At 34.6% G+C, this 25,819-nt stretch overlaps 1 protein-coding gene across 14 annotated transcripts in view; it reads right to left on the bottom strand.

Moving 5' to 3' along the window:
* Positions 1 to 25,819, bottom strand: part of LOC126849748 (bromodomain adjacent to zinc finger domain protein 2B-like) — a 178,368-nt gene that overhangs the window by 27,474 nt on the left and 125,075 nt on the right. For 13 of the 14 annotated variants that reach the window (XM_050591912.1, XM_050591920.1, XM_050591914.1 and 10 more), the window contains exons 4-5: positions 23,061 to 23,229; positions 1,253 to 1,480 (exon numbers count right to left, since the gene is read on the bottom strand). In XM_050591912.1, the coding sequence (XP_050447869.1) occupies positions 1,253 to 1,480; positions 23,061 to 23,220 (388 nt within the window). In that variant the 5' untranslated portion in view covers positions 23,221 to 23,229. Of the gene's footprint in view, positions 1 to 1,252; positions 1,481 to 6,004; positions 6,078 to 23,060; positions 23,230 to 25,819 lie in introns of those variants that run through there. The other variant, XM_050591919.1, reaches the window with a different exon arrangement.

Here is a 25,819-nt window from a genome sequence, read left to right as displayed (position 1 = left end):
TTATAACAATTATTTATTTTTTCTTTAGTCAGATTACGATACAAAATAACTCAAAAAATTCTCAATGAAAAAATACTTTATTATAGTGTTTTGGAAAGCTCTCGACATAAACTATAAGAATATGTAATAAAAAATAGGGGATTCCATTTAAGAAATTAAAGGTATCCTTGACTTGACTTTAACGATGCCATCCAAGGTCAAACCAATGACACTATCTTATGTTCATCTCAAAACCATACAATTTTTATTCAAAACATTTTTCTCTAAAATGTTTAGTTTTGAAAAGAAAAGGAGTGGTCTAGGACACCTTGTATATATGTATAAAAGATATAGTAAATATTTCTAATCTCTTTGTAGAATAATATAATAGAATTTAGAAAATGAAAATTTAGAATTTCTAATAATGTTTATTTAAAGCCTTCACACACAAAAAAAAGTTCATGCTTGAAAAATATCTTTACTTTCAACGTGGAATTTTTGAAATGAAATTATATTGCTTGCTAACAAAAAAAAAAATTTGCTTGAAGCCATTTTATATAGTTCAACCAAAAAAAATATATTCTTATTATTTAAGAATAATTTTTTTGGATGAAAAGGAAAAGATATTGGACAGAAAATAATATATTTTCAAATCAAAAATTATAATAATAATTATTAAGATAATTAAATACATTGTATTCTTTAAGTGATAATTGTAATATTGATATAAGACTAATATTGTTGAAATTTAAGATTATCAAATTCTTGTAAGAAGATTATAGATTGTAACATATATACGAAATAATAAACGCGTTAAATTGAGTATATAAGTTTTGATTTGCCATCTCTTTTTTCCGTACAAACTAAACATTATACTTATTTATTATCAATCTACATTGATTGCTGATAAAAATGTATAGTCTACTAAAATTTTAAATACTTATTCAACTGATAATTTTGGCAACTTACTAAGCACCGTTGTGTAAAATACATTTGATTGAGCTGTTGCATGAAAATTTAACGTCATTCCGCTACGTTTACTACACATGTCGCGTTCAACGTTAGCCAAACGATCCCAAATTATCATGAAAACGGCCTTGCAAGAAACACGCTTCCAAGAAGAAGCAATGTTTATTTCCGTATTTATGACGTGTAGAGTCATGATAATCGACGAGACTTTAGAAACGGATTATAATCTTACGCGGGAGAAAAACGGGACGAGAATAAGAGTAAGGGGGAGTAAAGGACAAGGGTTGACGGAAAATTTACTTACCCAAACTTGCAGCTTGACTGGCAGCCACGCTGAGCGTACCAAGGCTACTGTGGGGATACGGGGACGGGGGTGGTGCCGAGGCTGGTGTGTGACCCCCGAAACCAGGCGCAGAGCCCCCCCGGCCCAGAATAGCGTAAGCCGATGGCAAATGGTGGGCCCCCAAGCCATAACCACCCGGAATCCCGCCGAATAGCGACGACGCCGCGCTGTCGCCTCGGGGCCAATATGCTAAAATTAAAATCAGAGAAATTCAAATGTAAAATTATGAATTTATCGTATCCTTATATATATGTTACAAATATATATATGTGTGTGTGTGTGTGTGTGTGTGTGTGTGTGTGTGTGTGTGTGTTCGTGAGTCAACGAATAATGCTCGAGTGAACGATATTATCTCGAGAAAGGGCATTAATATTTAAAATGTTTACGTACGAGCGATAAGAGCAGTCAATAAGATTGACAATATATCGATTACACGATATATTGTAATTTGAAGCAAAACGTCAATTTGGAAAATTTAAAAACTATCCATAGCGAAAATCAATCTGCAAAACAATCTAAACGGCATTGTAATCTCTATTCGCTATGATGCAAAGTCATTCGTGCTTTGTGAAATCCAATTCCATGTTATTCTATGTTATTTCATTCAATGATATTGATCCCTTCAATTTTGTCATATTGTGCGAATAGTGTGTGACGACTATTCTATATAGATCGATGCTCACATTGATCCTAGCTTACTATTAGTGCGTTCTGCGGCGCATTTTGAGTAAATTAATTAATTATCTGGGAGCAATATATGCCATTTGTTTGCTTGGTAACATGCCACATGTTAGAGTAATAATTTATTATTGGTCTATCGTGTAAAACAAAATATATACACACGCACATATACACGCATATTCCCAGCAAAAATTATATAAAGATCGAGGCGAATACGCACGTAAATCTTGCACGCGATAAATAAATATATTACTTATGTTGAGAAATGATTTCATTACACGTGAAACGTAAATGTTTGCAAGGAGCGCAGAAATACATGGCGATAATTTTGTAAAATATTTCTCCGTCAACACACAAAGTATTTAAAACATTCGAAATAAAGCAAGAGTAGTCGCATTAAGCGCGAATAAATTCTCTTCATTTGTAATTATGTGTTTTTACTTGAATTAAATCTGTACAGAGATACAAAATGAAGCCAGTTTTTGTTCTTCTTAGTTCTACGTAATTGACCTAATACCTCTCAAATCACATTATCATGTTAACCGTCATGCGCGTTGTTAATAACGATAACGAAGTGCCTTGCAAGAACGGATAAGTAATGTAATTGAATAAATCGTGCATGCGTGTTATAATTTTAGAAATTAAGTGCGCGATAAAAATAATTCACGAATGCCGAGAACTTATTACGATCACATCAGTCGTACAGACATTAACAAAAACTAACTTTTTTCTTTTCAAGTGCTCTATATGTAAGTTAAACTTTAGATAAAAAGATATAAATTTCTTTAATACAGTATTTTAAAATAACCGTATTTTTCCCCTTTTTTGCAATCCTACAATTTATCTCAAAAAAGAAAAAAGAAAAAACTGTTTCAAGAAAAGACTAAAGGAAATTTTTTCTATTATTTAAAAACGTGTGTCATATGTCAAAATATTGACAAAAGCATGAAAATTTCAGACTGTTCTATTTTTTTTTTTTTTTTATTTAGTATCTGTGCAAAACCTGAGCACAACTTTCTTAACAGTTTAGAAATTATTTAAGTCTAAAGTTAGTATTGATTCTTATGGAAAATCGTGTATTGTAACATTTATTGATTTTGACAAGAAAGAAACATTGTCAAGAAAATAAAAATTTTCACATATAGAAAATTCTAATAAATATTTGTGTAAAATATGATTTAAGTCCACTTAGTCGGTTAAAAGTTATTTACCAAAAATTATAAAAAAATATCCTCTCTCTTTCTCTTTCTATAAATTCTTTTTTTTTGTTTTTTTGTTTTTTGCAACTGATGTCAGGAGATATTCACGATAAATTAAGAAAAATATTAATTACAATTTTTTTTAGAAACAGATTGAAAATCATTGTGTAATACCTTAATTCTTTTTATAATCCTTTTAATCTTTTTAATTCTTTTTATAATCATCATAATCCTTTTTATAAAGATTTAAATTATTTGATTTTTCAAATAGTATAAAAAATACGTTTTACTTTTTTTTAAATTTTGAATTTTTTTGCCACTATTATACAGCCAAAACAAACATATTAAATCATTATTGCACAAGTTTTTCTCTAGAAATTGCAGTTTAATGAGTAAATTATCGTGAAAGAAGGAAATTCTCGATTTCAGAGCGTTAGTTTTGCGGAAAGCGGTACTCGATCATTCGCGTCGCATTCGTATACAATTTATTGTTGCGAATGCCGGCGCAAATGTACCGTTGATTTTCTACGAGTGCGATGGCCTTGAGTAAGGCCGTGGCATTGAAATCCGAGCGGCGCTTTAATTTATACCGGTCGTTGAACTCTCCTCCGCACTCCGGCTTATACGACTACTTCACCCAGTAAACAGCCATCGCCGCCGCAGCCGCATAATAGTTTATCTGCATACGCATGTGTTTACGTATTTGCGTATAATGAATACAATGAACGAGACACCAGCAGGATCAAAGTTTCATTCGTCATCGATTTTCCATAATTTTTCGACAGTTTCGTGAAAATGTGAGAGTCGCGAAGAAACGTCCTCACGAAATGCTACTGATTTCTCTTTCATCGACAGAGCGTTTATAATCGGACTGTAAATATAGTAATCACCGATATAATCATAATGGAGAATTAAATTGGCGCAATTCCAAACAATGCCAATGTTCTAAGATACTCGACAGTGAGTAACAAATACTCTAAAAACTATTAACCAATAACCGCGTAATTTCTCATTAAGCTTTAATCGAGATTCATAATTTAATTCAATTTCCTGAACAACATAGTGTTCATGTCTCTCAGTCTCTGACCTCGATTGTCACCCTATATATAGCACAATTTTCTTTTCTTAATGACTTAACGACGAGCGCAAAGTCATATCGTATCTTCCTCTTTAATATACATGCCTTAACGGTAATCCATTATTCCAACAACCGGCCAACGCATTAACTATGGCCCTCATTTTCAGATGTGTGTATATATATATATATATATATATATATATATATATATATATATATACATATCTAATATTCTGTTTGATGTAACGTTGTCGTGCCAAAACTCGTAAAGACAACGATAAAATACGCTCGTTGGAAGGAGCGGCGGGCGTATACTTATGTAGGTATCTCATCGCTACTTTTTCATTTGACGTTAACACATATTCATGCGTGACATGTGACCTATATCATTTAATGGAAATTACATCTGTCGAGATAATGTAATGCAAATGGTATGACGTGTAGAAAATGTGTCGATGTTTCGAATGAATCGATACATCGAAATTTCGCCTAGATTGGTCGCAACGCATCATTTTATCGCGCATGCAAAAGAAATGTGAGGTACGAGAAAAACGTGTGAGAGATTAACGAGCATTGATCAATTATAATGATATTTCTACATTAAACTTGTTACGTATAGTTTATACACTCTCCTGTCATTTATAATCTATCTCCTTGAATTAAGAGGAGCCTCGATATCCCTGCAGTATTTCCGCCTATAGAATGTTTATCATAAAATGCAAGTTTATTTATAGAAATTGCAATAATTTGCATAATCTCATACATTTTCATAGTCATAAATTTTCATACTGAAAATCTAACATTATACTGACAGCTTATAAATATTATCTCTATCTTTAGCATATTTAAATCATGGATTTTAATATCAATTATTAATATCATAAACATAAATCGTGTTAGAACAATAATATTTTTATTTTTTACATGATTTAAAACAATAAAGAGTAATATAATTATAGTATTGCAGACGTAAAATATATATTGACATAAATACTTCTAAACTATCCATTATCGTAACATAGTTTATATTTTGCTATAATCGATAGTCATCTATGTTTACATAAAGTTAATTAGAATATCACGATGATCGACAAGCACTAACGCCTGATGATATAATGACTCACGTCTTTATAAATTGAATGAGATACAAAATATGGCTGTCAGATTATGAGTTTCGCGTGCATAATACAAAAGAAGGCCTTTAATCCTGCGCTGCAATATCAAATGCAATCAACACTGACATAATCATTCATATATGACGACATATAAGAGTGTAATAAATAAGGAACTCAAATATTTTATTTTATTTCAAAGAGCCAATTAAATGTCAAAATTAATTTTGACATTTAATCTAATAAAGAATAATAAATAAATAACTCTAGTTTTTTTTTTAATTTTGGACTAATAGATAATTAATAAACAGAGTAATAATTTATAATAACAATTATTTGGCTCCTTGAAATAAAATATAAATAAATAAAATATTGGAGTTCCTTATTTATTATAAATAAATCTAGTTTTTTTTATATGTACATATATATACACAAAAAAAAAAATAAAAAAGGTAAATTACGTTGAGATAATTAATGAATAAGATATCAATTTTGTGCAGAGAATATATAAATCTCTCCTAAATTAATGTTAAAAAATGGGAAGAATAATTATCATTATATATTAAACATAAACTATAAATTGTACTAATACTGCGTGAAAACTGGCGAGGATTATTGAACATTGTACGCGCAGAATACGAACCATTATCTCCGTATGTAATTACACTACACTTTACTCGCCCGCAAGTTCTCCTTCCCATTACCACTTCGGCATAACATCGCCCGGTAATATTCACAGTTTCACAGCACGATGCAGCGCGAGTGTGTCTCAAATATTGTGCTGAAAATTTTACGAAATCATTTATGTCTCAGAGATTCAATAAATGCGAAACCACTTTGTACGAATAACGCGAATATGCGCGTGTGTTGCGCGATTAATTCTCATTCGCATCTGAAAATATCACCGCGATATAATAACGGATTTAACGTCCCTCGTCCGGACTCGCTTGGCGAAGATGCGCCGAGTCCGGCGAAACAAAGGGAGAGAGAGCTTCGGCGTGATTGCTCCGCTCGTAATCCCTAATCCCGACGCCAGCCACGCGCGGACGAAACGATCGTCGGAAATGCAGATAAGCCGAACCGCGGCGGCAAGTCGACGTACCTCAGGCCGCGGCGATGCGTCACGTCTATCGATTTGTGATTAAGCATTCGTACGCGAGCGGGGATGGAGGGGATATATCACGGAGGAACACAAGGGGCGGAGGTGATGTAGACGACGAGCGGGGTGGCGAGGGCACGCTCGAGAGTGAGAGAAAGACAGAATCTCGTGGTGGGGTCATCGTCGTTCGTCCGGTTGGCACACGTCATCGTTAGTCGCCGCCGCCGCCGCCGCCGCCGTCGTCGTTGTCGTCGTCGTCGACGCGTTCGTTTGAACGCGTCGCGACGCTAATTTCCTGTTTTTCGTACCGCGCTAATAAAGTGCTCCCCCTCGCATTGTTTTCCCGCTAATCGACGGGCACGAGAGCTTCGAGCAACCGGCGCACATTAATCGATCAATGCGGATCGGTTGCACTCTTGCAAAAACCGGGACTGCATTGACCTTTCGGATCTCCCTTTTTTTTCTGCCGCACATTTTCCTTTGAAATTTATGTTTCTGGAATTCATAAAATATCATCGTCTCTGCAAGTCTTTTAAAAGTTTTCAACTTAAGAAAACATTCCTCTTGTTTTATATTAATATTATATATTTATAAAGTGACCAATTAAAAATTATATTTTATTTATATATCTATTTGGTAAAAAATCAAATTTTTGATACAAACAATTATTTATGTGGGGCTGTCAATTTGTTCAAATCATTGACTCGAGGGGAAGGCGCAAAATACACATATCTCTGCGATGCGAAAACAAAGTCCCATTTGAAAAATTTTAAAAGAATGCATCGAACCGCATTAGGAAACTTTTTCAAGTTCCAACGATTTTCTTTTACGCGCTTTACTCTACCCGACACTTTGTTCGCAAGTTTCAAGGTAACGTTTACCAGGAAAAACATATCGCTTTTGCCTTCTTTCACGTTGCATCGTCATGAGTTGAAATATGTTCTGAAGAAAAATCAAAATCGAGACTAATAAAGAGGATACCAATTAAGGATGTATGTAACATATCGAAATACTAACAAAAGCATTAAAATTTCATAGATTGTTCTACTATTTCTTCTGAATATTTGTGCAAAAACTAAGCACAATTCTCTTAATGGTTTGAAAGTTATTTAAATTTAAAGTCACTATTGATTCTTATGGTAAATCGCCTATTGTAGCACTTATGGACAAATTTGACAAAAAAAAAAAAAATATTACCAATGAAATAAAAATTTGCACATATATTAAAAAAATTCTAATAAATATTTGTACAAAACTTGATTTAGATCCACTAATTTGTTTAAAAGTTATTTACTAAAAATTGTAGAAAACTATTATCTGTCTCTTTTTCTCTTTCTGCAACTTACTCGTTTTTCATTGTTTTTTGCAGTTGATTTCAGAGGATATTTACCATCAAAAGTTTTTGCCATAAATTAGTAAAAATATTAATTACAACTATTTTCTTTTACGAAGACGTCAAAATATTATTTTGTGATACTTAAATTTTTTTCACAACCGAATTTATTTTTTTAAGTTTTTAAACAGTATAAACGTAAGAAACATGTTTTCTTTTTAATTTTTTGCTACTATGGTACATCCAGAATATCCTTAATTAGTACATGAAATTATTCATTTATATTGTGCTTCTAAAAATTTTGCTTACCATAATATTGTCATAATTTGCAATTAACGTTTTATGAAACAAAATTTTAGTAAAGATCACTGATCTGACGTAACAAAAGCAAGGCAGGATGGAGGTCGATCGATGATGAATACGCCACGATAAATTTAAACATATGGTCCTGACAAGTACGTTTATCTATGAATATATGAAATGCCATAGTAAATTTAGCTCCTGTCAATCTAAACCGGCAAGAATGTCCAACCGGTAGATTATTGACATCTTGTAGCTTAAATCGGAATTTTCCGTGCGGAAAAAAACATCCACTAACTATTTCTAATAAAACTGCCGTGGCAATTTGCATCTCATTATGCAGTATCTACTTAAAATTAAAATAGAAGCGCTTTTATATTCCTTTCTCATTGCTTTTGGGAGATTGTAATATATATATACTTTATAGAAATTGAAGTTCGATAATGCGATTGGTTTAAATTCGCTTGAAATTCGATAAAATAAAATAATAGAAGATAGTTGCGATAATATATATATATATATATATATATATATATATATATATATATATATATATGGGAGGAGAAACGAGTTGACAAACATCAAGATATAAAAGCGCATTTTAATGTGAAATTTTTCGAGTCTTAAATTAAGACCTAATACAATAAGATGATAATATTGACTTTAACGCATATAAGATCGAAATGGGTTTTCGCTGTTTAACGAATTCCAACTGTGACTCATTTCTTATCATCGCGCACAACGCAACGTGACGAAGCAGACAAGACGAACCAAGACACGGCTTGTCTGGCATCTTACGAGGCAAATGCATCTTAACATGCAGGAGCACGCGAGGAGACTAACCGACAGCAACAAAACACGCTCCGTGTGCCGGCGGGCTTTAAGCGGAATGAAACGAGATGAGAGCACCGGCGCGCGTTCGCTGCTGCTGCTGCAGCGGCAGCATCTCGGTCGCTCTCGGGAGAGAAGCGTGTTCGTTCGGTCCGTGAGCCGGGAAAATGGCCGTGTTATTAAATCGATCGGTGCTCCGGCCAGTAGAGAGGGATCGGGAGAGCCGTGCCTGGGCTTTAGGGCGAGGTGGAGAAGACGCAGGGCGATCGACGATGCGTATTACATATATATACATATATATATATATATATATGTGTGTGTGTGTGTGTGTGTGTGTGTGTGACGCAAGGCTGATGAGCGCGCGGTCGCCGACCAACGGTAGGAAGGGACCGAGGATTACGAGTGGCCCTTTCTCGTCCCGGAGAGGAATAGACTTGCGTACATACACCGGTACACTTTTGGCGCTCGCTCGCTCACACACGGTGAAAAACGAGCAAGACGAGCGAAGCGAAAAATACGAACGAGGGCCTCGTCGATGCGAAAGAGATTGACGCTGCTTCGACGATTCGTTTCGTTATCGAGGAATCGTTAACTTTCTGTAACTTGTGTAACGTCAAAGTAATAATACGCGGCACATTCTTTTTTTTCTCTTTTTTTTTTGGTTAATCTTATAAGTGCTGTTTACGTCCGCGTCTTTCGTTTTTTCGAAGGAAGAAAATTCTGGAGGTTTTATTTTATTTATATACAAGAGAGAAAAATGTAAAATACTTTTGAATTATATATATTTAAAAAAATTTCATATATAATTAATATATATTTATTATTCTTAAATAAATTCAATTGGTCGATAACAGGGAAGATTTCTCATAAAGTACGGTATAGGAAACACGTGCATTCTTTTATTCGGCCGTAATTTCTACGCGGCGAATGCATCGTCGAAATCGAAAATGACTAAGGCTTGCTACACGATTAACGCGGAAAGAGCGCAACGTAACTACTCGTCGCTATTTTCGGGGCGCAGAATATACGGCTGGAATTTTTTTTGGTGCACGTACCCGACGACAGGAACGTGCCAGGAAGAAAATAGCCCGGACCAACGGCGCGGATCTTGCGGCCCGGAAAGACGACGCGAGCAACTTCCACGAAAATTAACGTGTAGGCCGCTTGCCTATGCGAACAAGCACGTGCGTATTCAGAGTAACGATTAAGTATGCTGTGCTGTAGGAGATAAAATCAGTCACTTTTAATCTTAATTATATCTTGCTGCTATTAAAATTGCAAACATTAAATGTTATTGTCATATAAAAAAAATGTGTTGATAAAATCTAATATTTAAAAAATATTAAAAAAGTCCAAATTAAATATTTTAAAAAATGTTTGATAAATTTGATTAATAAAAGTATTCATCGAGTCAGTGTGAGTGAAAATTATTTTGAGAAAGCATAAAAAGAGAGATTGATGTTAAAATCTGTTACACATTGATATCAATCTCAGAGCACGCCGCATCATTATTTTTCGATTAAACTCGCTATTATTCGTGCAATGTAAAATCAAAAGAGAGACAAAAAATCGTGCGATTTGTCGTTCATAAATTGGAATCGTACGTGTTTTCAACCGTAATTTTCTGTGATTCACGGCTGGAAGACTAAAGGGTTATAAGTCGCAAGCTCGCGCGAAAGTACTGGTCTTATGAAATAAACTGTTACCAGCATCTGTGCGTGAATAAAATAAATTCACTCGGAATTTCGCAGCTTTTCTCGAATTCCATTCTCCTCAATATGTACACACAAAATTCAACACATTTAGGAATAAATTATTTGTTCGCGATGTACTTCTTCTTGACGAAATGAGCACAGAAATTAAGATAATTAATAATGTACAATAATAGACAATTTATGAGCTTCTATAGTAATATAAAGTAACAAACATGTAATTCCAATTTTTATAGCGATTAAAAAGTATTAATAAATAAAACAAAAATTATCTAAAAAGGAATTGAGAATGTTATCAACTATTTTTATTTATTACATTTTTATTTATTAAAAAAAATCTAATATGAATAAATAAAATATATAAGATTAATTCACTATGTGCGTCACATTCAGAAATAAAGATATTATTCAATATTGGTCGGCTCATTCATTAAACAAGATGCAGTATAATTCATCCATTCCGAGTGCATAACGAGTTTTCACCGCAAACGCACGGCACAAAATATCGCACCTCTAGTAGTAGCATTATTTCGCTCGTCATGAGCAAAATCCGCTTTGCTGAACGAGGTCTTGATAAACCGTTCCCGTTTCCAATTACGGCTTTGAAACAACCCCTCGGCCACACGCGTCTATGGAGTTTAAAAATTAATAAAAAAAAAAAAAAAATTCAATGAGAGACCTCGGTAATCAACTATGTCATCGTACGTTAACGCTAATCGCGTTGTGTAAAAATTGCGATTTTTGCAACTTTATTCTGCAGCGGGCTATTATTTTCAAAGTCGACCGGGATCCCAAACTGCTGCACGTTAAATTCCTCGCGCTCCGCGTTGCGCGCAAGTTTATCGCGTTACGTATTACTTGCGCCGTTTCACGTTTACAACTATGTAGTACGTATAACTGCACTCATGTAATATAATTTACAGTGAAGCGGAACGCATTTTCCGTCCATAGGTCGCCGTGCCGATAACAAGTTACGGCGAGCAATCAGGTGACATCAAACACACTAAATCCACGACACCAAATCCGCTTTCACCCTCGAAGTTCGGGACGAGAGGTGCTTTGACATCGGGAAAAAGTCGCAATTACTCGCGCTCGACATAATACAAAGTCGATACGAGAAAATCCGAGAGACCTCCCTACCTATTCGCCTTTCCGTTTCGCGGCACAGCCTCGTTATTATTTCCGATCATAACCGTCCAATCCTGATGGAGGAACGACAGTGCCATCCTCGCCAATCCTTTGTGACAGAGAGGTCAGCAAGCGATCGATCGAGAGATCGGAATGTCGGGACGGGGAACGTAGACGTAGACAGTGAGCGACGACAAACGCGATGCTTGGCTCGCCTCCAAATCCGTTTAATTTCGTTTACGGGACGCGAGGAATAGTAGCAGCAGTCTTGCTGCTGTTCATTTACCAGGATTACGCGAATGCATCGCGACGGGATTGCTGAGTGTGCCGTATTCACGTCGAATCGGAACCTATCGCGCGATTGACGTTTAAACGTCGAACAGCTGATCGCATGACAGAGTAAAAAAAGATCAGTTTTTTTAATGTTATAAAATAAATAGCGTAGTAAGCTTGTTGTGAGTTTAAATTACAATATGTATGAGCTTCCCTTGTCACGTCTTTTTCATCGAATAATAATAAATTTAAAATATTGAAGTTGAAAATGGATTATTCAATTTTTTTTTTACTTTCTAGCGTAAAACCAATATAAAATGAAATTACAATCAAAATTAAAAAGCCTCTTAATATATTATTTTTATATTATTAAAATTTCACATGTTTTTATATTTTCGTGAATAAACAAGCTTTTTGTCTTCTGTATATAAAATTATTTTACACATCACTTTCTTCCTCAATATAATCAGTTATCGAATAATACTTAAACAAATTGCGATATTACTCATAAATGTCAAACAAAATCTCATGTCTGTGAAATTCATCTGTGAAAACTCACCTCCAAACTTTATACTTGTCGTATCGAATCATCATGGATGGAGAGATCGGTGTTTAAGGTGGCCTAGGGGGTTAATTCGTTTCTGCACCATCTAATCGCGTTACTCTCCGAGCTCGCAAATTTTCTTCTTCGGATATAATCGAGTAAACGAAACGCGTAAATTTATTAGCCGTGGCGTAAACTTAACAAAATTGCAATTAGGAAATCCGCGATGTTATCGATTCTCGTTAGACCGAAAAAAGTACGGTCGCGAAACCGACAGGTAGACTGACTGGACAAAATTGGAAAAGAAAATAGATTACTCGACGATTCGTGCATTCGCACACATCGGGCGAAAAAGATACAGCGTGAGATATTTCCTAATGTGAACTCTGTGCATCAGCCAACTACAAATTATTTATTTTCTTCCTGCTATTTGATTATTCATAAATGTGGCATTTTATAGCTCCGTTATATATGTGAAAAAATATATATTTTGTTACGGAAAATATATAATTATTTAATACACATCTGCCAAGAGAATTTATATACCATGTGTGCGAGCGTAACCGATTGACCGAAAATAATATGTATTAGGTAAATAGATTAATAATTAATAGATTAAAGGTCATTTGCATACACCACGATCAAAGCAGATCACGGAGTTTTCTCTCTTTTCTTTTTTTAAAAATCTCTCCATCTTTAAGAAACTTGATTTTAGGATTTCTGCTCTCCATGTGATTATTTATAATACATTTGATTATATTTAAAGATATAGAAAGACTTTAAATTACACAATATATATATATATATATATATATATATATATATATATATATATATATATAAATATTATTTCTATAATCTTTTTTTCAATGATTAGATTCAAACTGTTGCTCTAAATCTCCCTAATATTATCTATGATCCCTTAAACACTTTCGAGAATCATTTATACACAAAAACAAGTAACGAATTATCTCTCTAATTTAATTTGCCTAACACAAGTTCGAAAATCATTTATCTAACAATAGATAAAAATAGATAAAATAATTGATTAATTAATTAAGTAATTAATTATCACTTAATTATTAAATTTTTTTGAATATAGACTAAATGATTGAGAATCGAGAAGAAGTCGCTTATATTTTCGTCTTTAAGAATAAAGAAGAAAGAATAAACGGACTGTATATATTATTATGTACTGCATATATGTCTCTCTCTCTCTCTCTCTCTCTCTCACTCTGTTCTTTAATATATATTTCATAAATTTTTATTTTCACTTATCTCTAAAGTGCACACGATTCTTATATGTGATCGACAATTCTCTGTTCCCTCGATATGTAAGATAATTCGATAAGAAAGATACAGACATGAAAATATATATATATATATATATATATATATATATATATATATATCGAAAGATATCGGTATCCGATTCAAAGTCCAGCTGTAACTATGTGCATTATGCAGTATGCTACGAGGCAGTCGTAGAAGGGTCTCGCTAAGGTAATCCTCACGAAAAAGAAATTGGCCTCAGTTACATAATTCAGCGGCTTAATGTTTTAGGGGATAGAATGCGGAAAGAGGCGGGGAAGTACGGGCGCGTATATACTCCTAAATCGATTGATATTTTTGTATTTCTCAGCTGGATGCATCTCGCAGCGCACGGGAATAATACACAGATCGTCCCCCTGCGTGTGTGTGTGTGCGCGCGCGCGCGTGTGTCTATATATGTGTCTCCGTATCTCTTCCCTCTACTCTCTCACAATCGTGTTTTTTTTTTGTTTTTTTTTTTTCATTGCCTCGAGAGCGCGCGTGTATCTATATACCGAATTCGAAGCACGGTAAACGCATTTATCAAGCCGCGCGAGCGTTACGCGAGTAGAAACGGGAGAGCGATGGGCGCGCGTTGTGTTAATGCCATCCAATGGCGTCGCTAGATTTTTTGCACCCTTTTTATATGAATCGCACTCTTGATTCTTATCAACTCATGCAAATTAATATAAAAGATATAGAAACGTATACCAAACACGCATATATTCAAAGTATACACACACACACACACACACACATATATATATATACATAGAAATATAATTAATAAAAATAATATCATAGTATATATTAGTTCACATGAATATATTTGTTTATTATTCAATTAAAATATGATTTATTAAATTATTTGAATAAATTTATTTAATTAATGTTTTAAAAAAATTATCTAACTAAAATTATTATTTTCGGATATACAAGTGTCTCTAAGAGGATGCGAATGGAAAAATGTTTGCATTCTTATTTAAGAAAGTAATAAATTAAGTTGTTTGAATCAGAGAATCTGGCTTGTTAAATATCGAATATTTCGCGATAAATTATAACACTAACTTATAACACTGACATCAAATTGAATTCAAAATAAAAATGTTCGTCAAAATGTGCAAATTATTGATCCATTTAATCAATAATTAAGTTAATTATCTTTAAATAAGATAATAAACAGAATTGTTTTCATATTTTCTATCTTAAACTCGCACTCACAGCCCATTATAAGTTTTGCTTATTCTTACTACATAATAGATACGCTCCTATATAGCCAGCGACCACGTGTGGGACCGCCGATATATAATCGCTCTCGCGCGCATGCAAACGAGAGAGAGAACGTGTCGTTTACGCCAAGTTAAAGTATGTACTCGCATTTGTGCATCCTCGCACTGGCCACGTATAAACGACAATAGTTTACGCGTACACGTGGACCATGCAAAATATTTTTTTACACGCGTGCAATCTATACAGATAACGTGTAATCTATGTATACGTATACTAAATACGCTTACAATATGATTCTGTAACTATTGTTTTTATGTTTTTTATGTAAAATATTTTTCTTAAAAGCTGTTATTTAGCTTCATAAATTTGTCAATGAAAAACTAGTCTCTCTCTCTCTCTCTCTCTCTCTCTCTCTCTCTCTCTCTCTCTCCTTCTTTAAGAAGAAAAAAAACCGAATATTATTTATAAAGTTTTTTCTTTTGACTTCATTCAAATATTTACACGCAAAATAATGTATTTAGATTTTCCATTTTTATTGAATTATAGTGTGTGTGCGTGTGTGTATGTATGTGTGTATGATTATGTCTAATATATTAAAATAATAAATTAATTAATATTGAATCCCTCAAATCCGTGACTCTCTCTCATAATTTTATATATTCATATTTAATATAATTCTGATTTCGTATTTATATCGATCATACTCTCAGAAATAAATTGTCTTCATATTCTACGATAACTAATTTTAATGCTCAATGTAATTATCAGATTTTTTTGTAAATGGCATGCGAATACGGAATATAATCGGGAACAATCTTTAGCATTAAGGATGTATGGAGAGGTATCGGAAATATTTCACGAGGATTTATTACGTCACTAGCGTTTTAATCACGTCTCCTTCCCTTTTCGTCTTCGATCGAGTTTTGCCGGTGCGCATGTCGGCACGATGAGCTCAACAACAAACGAGCTTTAAGAGGAAACCACGGTTCGCCTGGCGATGTTCGTGCCGGGTGTGGGTGGTAAAACCGTGAGGGAAGGGTCACAGAGCAATGGAATCGCAAACGAGCGGCAAGAAAGAGCGAAAACGAGACGGAGAATGTAACAGGAACACAAAGAACGAACGAACAGAAAGAGAGAGAGAGAGAGAGAGAGAGAGAAACAGGAAAGATAACAATTTTTCCCTGTTCGTGTCGTTCGATTCTTCGTCTTTTATTTCTTACGAATGACAGCGTTTTATATATATGACATAGGACACAAACTTGACGATGACGTATATATGGAGGGAAAGGAGCTCGATAAAGGCGTCGATAAGCGACACGTCAATGTGTTTAAGTGATGAGGCATGCAAAAACAGTATCCGAACAGTCGCTCTGTGTCACATTATCATTACATAATGATAAGTACTCGATAAAATTTAATTACGTTGAGAGTGTTTATGAGACCCATTCGATCGTCAATCCTTTCAGGTACATCATCACTGTGCGCGTTATCGCAATTAAATTCAGTAGATAATAGAAAGAAGAGAGAGAGAGAGAGAGAGAGAGAGAGAGACAGAGAGAGAGAGAGAGAGAGGAAGGAAGGAAGGAAGGGAGAAAGTTCGTCGCTATGTAGAAGGGAGACTAAAGGATTAAGAGATAAGAGAGAGAGAAGCTGCGGTAGAGAGAAACGGGAAAGCATCATTTGCCTGCACAGACCTTTCCGTTTCTCTACTTTGCCTAAATGACGGCGTCTTCTCATCTAAGGTGCACTCCCGCCGCAACGCTACCACCGCCGCGAGTTATCCGCCGTCGAGATATAACGACGCCGAGAGGTCGACGTCGACGTCAAGACGAGGAAGCAGCGGCGACGGTGGCAACGGTGTGGGTGTGGGATATATATCGCAAGCCCCGGATGGTAGCTTCAAACGAAAACTCTGCCGCGTCCAACGAGTTTGTATTGAGCGTAGGAGGTAAAAGCATCACGGTGCTGCGGGGGGGGGACGGGGGGGGGGGCGAGCCAGAAGAGAGGAAGAGAGATAGCGGCAGGACAACGTGAGAGACAGATAGAGATAGAGTGAGCGAACCAAGGTTCGAATAAAGCGTAGAGTGGGTCGACGAGAGAGAGAGAGAGAGAGAGAGAGAGAGAGAGAGAGAGAGGAGCAAAAGAGAGACAGGGAGCGATAGCGCGAAAGAGACAAGAGGGATAGCGAACGCATGCTGCGGTCGCTCGCTGCAGAAGACTGACGAGGGAACGCGAGGGAACTCCGAGACCCGGTCTACGGTAGTGAAGTGGCAATCAATACAGAACCGGTAAGAGCAGAACTCAGCGAGCAACGCGATCGACGCGAAAGCAGAACGATGAAAGAGAGAGAGAGAGAGAGAGAGAGAGAGAGAAGGGGATGGGAGGGAAGAAGAGAGAGAAACATCTCGCTGCTTGCGTCCGTTCGTCCGCTCGCTCGTGTTCGTTCGTTCTTGCGTCCCCAAAGCCCTACGGACCTAAACCCGGAGTGAGGACGAAGAAAAAGCGACGCTTCGGAAGAGCGACCGAGACAAGTCGCCGATGAAGACTGAGACGGATGGCAGCGATGGACAGGAGACCGTGGGAAAGAGAAGGGAGCGGGAGGTGGGGGGGGGGAGGACGAAGGATAGGGAGGAGGAGGAGGAGGAGGAGGAGGAGGAGGGAAAGACGGAAAACGCAGCTCGAGAGAGAGATCTCGCCCGAAGTTGAGGGGGAAGATGCGACTCGATGGCGGTCCAGGAAACACGAAGAGGGATGACGGGTCGAAGGTGAAGCGACGAAATAAACGACGAAAGTCTCGTCTTCGTTGAGAGGCGACGGAAATCCACTCTACGAAGGGAACGAAAATAAGTACCGGTTTTTCGGGACGCAACCGAGTCAAAAAATAAAGAGCGCAGAATGCACTCTTAGTTGGGACATTAACGTCCGATCGTGTTAACTTTATGAGCGCGATAACTTAACGAATAAGTAATAATAATTAAATAAAGTATTAAATAATAGCATTAAATAATAATTAGCATTAAATAATAATTAAATAGTAATAATAATTAAATAAAGTAGACTCTGCTTCATGTAGGCTATGTAATATAAATTAATTTATTTTAATTAATAAGCTCTTAATTCGCGACATTATTAATCAACTCTTCTCGTTAATCAATATTTTCCACATAAAGAATATGTGAGAGTTTGTAATATGTATTACAATTAAGAGCAGCTTTAGGATATCTTGAAACTGTATAAATGGCGAAATATAACATTCAACGATCAAAATGTCAGAAAGAATATAAACAATGCAGATCGAATTAAACATCTCTTTAAAAATCATTGAATTTAAATCTTTTCTCTTGTCAATTTCAGATTCAATTCCTGCTGTTTAAAATAGAATTTTTATTGAAATTAAAGTGTTAAAAAAATTTATCACACCTTATAAAGGTATCTAAGACTAAGGCTGGAAATGAATCTGATCGAAGAATACGATATGCGTTACCTCGTAAGTTCTTTCCTTTGTCGCGAGGAAGCGATCGAGAATCGTCAGAAGGAGCCTTGATAACCTTGGAAGAGAGAAAGAAAGAGAGGGGTTGGGGAGGGAGCGGGAAGGGGCGGGAGAGAAAGGCTGGGTACGATGTGCGCGCACGCGGGACTAATTGATTTCAGGATGGAGAAAGAGAGAGAGAGAGATAAAGGAAGAAAGGATGCCCTCCGCTCGTTAAAACGGTGCTAATAAATCGCGTTGACGCGCGCGAGAGCGTATTGGGTCCACTTTGTATCACGCATCCGCTTTCGACCATGTAAATCCACGGCAAGTGCAATGGCGTCATGTAACGGCGCGGTATGTAAAAAAGGACCCATCTCAGATCGTGCGAAATATCTTATTTGAGGCCCAGGTTTCATTAACCATAAAGAGTTATTCATATATTATTCGTATAATGAATCTTATTGTTCCATTATTCGGTATGAGAAAAAAATATATATCTAATAAAGATTGATAACGGATTATACACATTATCAAATTAATTAATAAATTGTATATGAAAAAAGATCTCGATATATATATATATATATATATATATATATATATATATATTTTTTTTGTTACGTCCGCGCGTCGACTTCGAGATTAATCGAACCGCGCACGACACAATCCGCACTCACGCTCCGCGCCGTAAATAATGACACTTATTATAAATAACAAAAAGGAACTTTAATATAACACAGAACAACAACGCGAAACTAATAAACTCGTTTACAAAGGAAAGCGGGATCAATCGCGGAAACGTCCACACGGAATCGAATCCGCCGCGAGACTAAAATGACGGCTCAAAATATCAAAATATCAGCTGTTGTTTAACAATATCCCTAAAAAAATTACCTTTTTAAAAAAAAAGATAAAAAAAGGCACCAAGTATACGCGTTATGTGAAAAAATATTATATTTAAATAATAACATTTTAAATAAATATACTTTTGTATAAAATAATTATTTAAATTTCCTATAAAAATAATGATATCAAACAATGAGCCAAAAGCATAAAAATTTATGCTATAAAATATTTTTATTTTTATTGTTTCTAATTTAAGAAAAATTATATTTAATAAATCGCATTATAATTAAAGTAGTAGTATAGCTAAAATAAAAGTTATTTTCTAAATAACTGAATGCACAATATACGCATCTAAGGCTTTGGGATATAATTATTTAAAGAAAATTTTTCATAAATTCTAAATCGCATAAGACAAATCAAAGTATGGTATGAAAACTTGGTGTGCGCGGGTCGCATTAAAACATTTTGTCTTAAATTTATTTGTGTTGTTTCATATTATGTGAAAATTAGTTGCATCAATCATATAATAAAAATATTATTATATTGAATATTTATATATTATATTAAATTTTATTAAGTTTTATACAAATATATACAAATTTACTATTATAAATACATATTATCTATATATATTATCATTCACACATTTATTATATTAAAATAATCAAAATAATGTACATATTTATAAAATGTACACGTTTTAATGATAATCGTTCTTATTCATGTAATTTTATTATTAATTATATAAATTAGAAAATTACGGACAACTCGTACTTTTTTATAAATTTTTAAATTAAAGAGAAAAAAAATTAACTTAAATATAATAATAATATAACTACATTTAATATAATATTCCAAGAATAATATTTTTAATAATACTATAACAATATTATAACTTTTTAACTTTTTAACATTATTTAATTTAATTTATATTGCATGGCCATTGTTTTGCTATTTTATATTAATTTAATTAGTAAGCTTTTGGCACATTTTATTCTATGTGAAATAAATCATCTAATAATTTTCAAACTTGATTGATAACAATTGTTAATAACACTTGCATAAGACATTAACATTTTTGTACAACATAATTTTAATTGCATTGCACTACACTCGTTTATACATACTAGAGTCCTTAAAAGTAGAATCTGGCCACTTAATTAGTTTTGGAAAAACATGGCAACAGTGTATATATGAATGAGTGTAATGTAAAGCAATTATAATTATGTATAAAAAAATATTTTTTATGCAAGTCTTATTCACAATTGTCACCAATGAGGTTTGAAAATTATAAGACGATTTATTTCATATAGAATAAAAATTGTCTGTACCAAAGCAGAATAACCAAATCAATATAATCAATAGCAAAACAATGGCCATTCTACAATTAAATATTAAAAAATTAAAAAGTTTTAATTTTTATTATATAGTTTATATTTTTTATAATATCGTATATTATTATTTTAAAATATTAAATATAGTTATATTATTATTATTTGAGTTAACTTTTTTTTATTCTTTAATTTAAGAATTTATAAAAAGATACAAGTTGTTCGTAATTTTCTTATTTAAATAAATATAAATTGTATGCAATTTTCTTATTTCATTTCTTTTTAAATTATTGTTTTCCCTAACAATTTCTATTGGTTCTGCCATGTTTTTCTAAACTTTATTTCGACCAATAAAAAGGAACTGTGGTCAGATTCAATTCAGCCTTGTACACAAATGTAGGCCTTTAGTTTAGATACGGTTATAGTAATTTTTCAATCAATCGCTAATTGCAGAGCGTTGCTAATATAACTCAGAACAATGCTAGCGCAATCTTTCGTCGAAAGCAACAAATGGACATTTTATATTATACTATATATATATATATATATATATATATATATATATATATATATATAACATCAAAATTAAAATATAAGCATCCTGGAAAAAGATATTCATGAGAATAATTTTTATGTAACTTACGTAATGAAACTTTTATCTATATCAATATCAATAATGAAACTTTGCAAAAGAAAATAAAATCAAAATCCAATTAAAAAGATGTCAAAGGAAATCTTTTTACGATTAATTCTTTCGTATCTTTGTGTCAAAAAAATTTTATAACTTGCGATTCATCTGAGACATCAAAGCTCCGCTCTGCGTTCAAAAAAAAAAAAATAAACTCGAAGATAATTTTATGTTTGGTGCTTCCCATTGCGATAACCCCTCTTCCAATTTGTCAGCTTATGTACTCGCGGACGGATCGTGCGAAACCATCTGACTCGTCATCACCCGTCACGGAAACGTGCTTCGACGACCGAAATCGGAGTAGCTGGCAGCAAACTTCCTCCTGGACAAGCACGATAAACTCACGCTGGCAAATATAACGACGTCGGAATTCGCGCATATCCTTTCGAAATACCAAGCACGTGCATCCAAGCGCTTGTTACACGGAAAATATTTACTCGTTTCGCCTAAACAATATCGGGCATGATCGTATGGATCAGACCTAGGACAGGAGGAATTTCTATTCGTACTCGTGATCACCGAGAAGAAATTAGGAAAATTTAAAGGGAGAGAATTGTTATCAGATACAAATAGAGATGATTAGACAGGCTGTCGATCCAAATTTTATAAAACGATTCCCTGAAAATTCCCTGATCCTCTAAGTATTTTTATTCAAAGTTGCAGATAAAAAGAATATTTTGAAAATTTTTTTCGTACAATTTCCTAAAATAAATTCTTTTATTGTACGCCTTTTTTAATGCTCTTTACTCATACAAAAGAAAAACAAAAAGCTATTTAAGTATTAAATTGTACTAAAAAAAAATATAGCTTTAAGATAAAAATTTTCATAACCATTTTCATTCCTTATCACTAAGAACTAAAATAAATATGCACTACATGTTCAATATTTTGTCAAGACATACATAAATAGAAATGATATATATTTATAAATTAAAATGTATTTATAAATAAAATATATACATATATATAATATATCTTAAACACATATTTTACAACTTGGGATTTTATTAGTGGATTTATTGCCTTACAAGAAGAGCAATTATCAAAGAAAGAATTTTTTTTTAAATTCCCTGAGTCCCAATAAAATTCTATGAGAATTTCTCGATTTCTCCAGGTACATAAAAATTCCCTGAGAATTTCAGTTTTTTTTTTTTTTTTTTTTTTTTTTTTTTTTTCAGGGAATAAACCCTGCTAGACTAATGAAATCATCGTTACATTGCGAGTGCAAGAAATAAGTCTATATTGTTTATCTGCGAGCAGAAATTTATCCCTTTCGAAACCGGTCCTCCGCGTCGCTCTCGTCGATTTCTCCATCTATAATTAATTCTATCGAAGTTATCCGGAATATAATTCTGGCGGATATTGGTTATTCTGCAAATAGATATCTAGCTGATGCGCCGAAGAAACCGACCGTTAGAGCGCGAAGAGAGCGTTCTCCTATTATCGGACTTTTTTCCTCGATTTATCTTCGTCGAATCGCATAACGATGCCGTTTATCGGCGACCTAGTCATTCCGCGTTACGAGCGGAAAAGAGAGAGAGAGATAGAGGGAGAGAGGGAGAGAGAGAGAGAGAATAGCAAAACGAGCGAAAATGACTTACCGCCGAAGAGTGCAGTAGGATCGAGCAACGGATTGGCCTGGTCCGCTTGGAGTTTCTCGGAGGTGGAGGTGGCGCCCGGAGTCGCCGCCGTCGTCGCTTCAGCCCCGCCACCCCCGCCGCCTCCACCGCCCCCGCCCGATGCGGAGTTCTCCTTCTCCATGCCAGTCCCCTGAAACACCGCACACAGTTTTCGTTACCAGAGAGATTATATTACTCTCGCGCGAGTTCGCATCGCCAAGGACTCCTTCTCTCCGCGCGTTCCTTTTATCTCGAAATGCCCGACGAGAGGGAGGGAGATGGAGGAACAGGTTTCGCGCGCCGATATTTACGACGGTGTTACACCGCCGCCGCGCGATCGGTGTCTCGGAATTTCGGCACCGAATCGGGATACGCGATTTTTCCTTGCGAAGCCTCCGACGATGCCGGGAGCTGGTTACTCGAGGAGAATAACACAAGTTTTTTTTAATCGATCGACTCGTAAAGGAAAATACTAAAGATGCTGCCCTTTTATAAGAAACACATAGGGACCTCGAAGTACAACGAAATTTCTCGACGCTTTTCGAATCCAAAATAAAGTCATATGAATATACTCGGTTATCGGATAACGCTACGCGACGAGTTCCTGCCGTATCGAAAAGATATAATCGTCCCAATGAAAACAATCGAAGTAGAAAGATTACGTTTTCTCTTATTCTCTACGTAAACAATCTAGAACTGCATCGTCATTTTAGATCGAAGAGGCAGCTCTTTCAATTAATTAACCAGGCCGTTAATAAAAAAAAAACAAAAAAAAAAACAAAAAAAAAGAAAACGTTTACACCGTTCTCGTGGAATTCTTCAGAAGCGAAAAAAATAATGTTTATATATTCAAACGTGCGCACACATACACGCAAACTTCGCTCATTTGCATTTGACGACTGTTTACCAGTCGAAGAAAGGCTTCCTCCTCCGACGGCGCTTTAAATAAAGGTCGTTCTCCCTTCCACACTACATAACGCAACACACACACACACACACACACACACACACACACACACACACACACACACGCACGCACGCACGCACGCACGCACGCACACGCACACGCACACGCACACACACGCAAGCACGCGCGCGCGTACACACACACACGCACACACACACACACGCAAGCACGCGCGCGCGTACACACACACACGCACGCACACACACACACGCACGCATATATCTTTTCCCCTCCAGCGCTTCAATCAGCTGATTGGCGCACTCCTCTCCCGCAACCGCCGCCCAGCTGTTGTATAAATATACATCGTTATAACGTTAGGTTAGGTTAGGTTAGATTAGGTTAGGTTAGGTTAGACTGATGCTAGGCTAGACACTGCACAGGCGGCGGCGTCGCTATTATCATATAACCAGCATAGTTATCACACGCATAAGCGCAAGAGTTACTCTGATTACTCTTGTCGCGTAATGAATTAATTCTTGAGATGATTTTTTTATCTCGAATGTCTTTTGTTCAGAAATTCACGTTTTAGCCGCATCGTTTTTTTACACGCGAATCTCGTATCTGTGCTGATATTGCGAGTGCTTATGTAATGTTCTTTTTAACGTGTTAAATTACGCGTTTCAACGTCGTTCGTTTACGTCTTTCCCGTCTTCAATGCTCAATTTAAAAAGGCGCGACAATTTACGCGTTGATATATCGTTCAGCGATAAATGGTTTTTACTTTTTATCAATTTCATGCTCAAATGTATTTACTGTATTTACTATTGTTAATTCATTTGTTCTTAAATATAATTGTGCAAACAAATTGTTTCGATACATCTTCTGTCATCAATCACGCAAGTGGAATGCAATCTTAAACAATGGAAGAATCCATTATTCTTGGCGTGAAGAATTAAGAGAGAAACTTCGAAAAATAAGTACATATAAATTTTTTTTTTTTTTGCAGCGCAACGATTTAATAAAAACTTTTTTTTTTACAATATTATTAAGTATTCTTATGTTTAATTTTAAATTATTATTATTATTAAGTATCTAAATAAAAACTTTCAGGTTAAAAAAAATTTCTTTAAGGAATTATTTACAGATTTATATTTTTATGCACGGTGTGTGCGAAAATGTTCGTTTATCACACCTGAAATTAAAAATACTTTTTTTTTATTAAGCATATTAATAATTATTGCTATCAAGTGTTTTTTCAAAATTAAAAAAAAATCGTATGTTGAAAAAAGTTTCGTTTAAAAAAAAATCAATTTTTTTGTTTATAACAAAAAAATGGGGAATCGAATTAAAAAAAGACTTCGTTAGCAAATCTTATTAGGAAATCGCATGCAAAATTTGAAGTCAATTCCTCAAATGTATTCCGATATTTTCATGCACATCGTGTATGAAAATATAAATCTGCAAATATTCGCATAACTTAAAAAAAAAAAAAAAAATTTAAGCTGAAAATTTTTGCTTAAATGTTTAATAATATTGTATTAATATTGTAAAAAGTTTTTATCAAGTCATTGCGCTGCAAAAAATCTAGAAAATGTATTCATTTTACAAATGTCTCCTTAATTTTAATAATTTTTATTGAAAATATAATTCTTCATTTTGGAGAAAATCTAAGAATAAACTTTGTTGACACGCGAAGAATGTATTCCATTAATGCATTTAAATATACAGGAAAACATGTTTTTATTAAAATTTACAAGCATAACACGCACGATTATCTTCCGATAAAATCTAACGAATGAGATTATTTATTGCAATAAGGAAAAGTTTTTTAATG

Source organism: Cataglyphis hispanica, chromosome 5 (assembly GCF_021464435.1).
Source record: "Cataglyphis hispanica isolate Lineage 1 chromosome 5, ULB_Chis1_1.0, whole genome shotgun sequence".
Classification (NCBI taxonomy): Eukaryota; Metazoa; Arthropoda; class Insecta; order Hymenoptera; family Formicidae; genus Cataglyphis; species Cataglyphis hispanica.
This window is presented reverse-complemented; position numbering and strand designations above follow the sequence as displayed.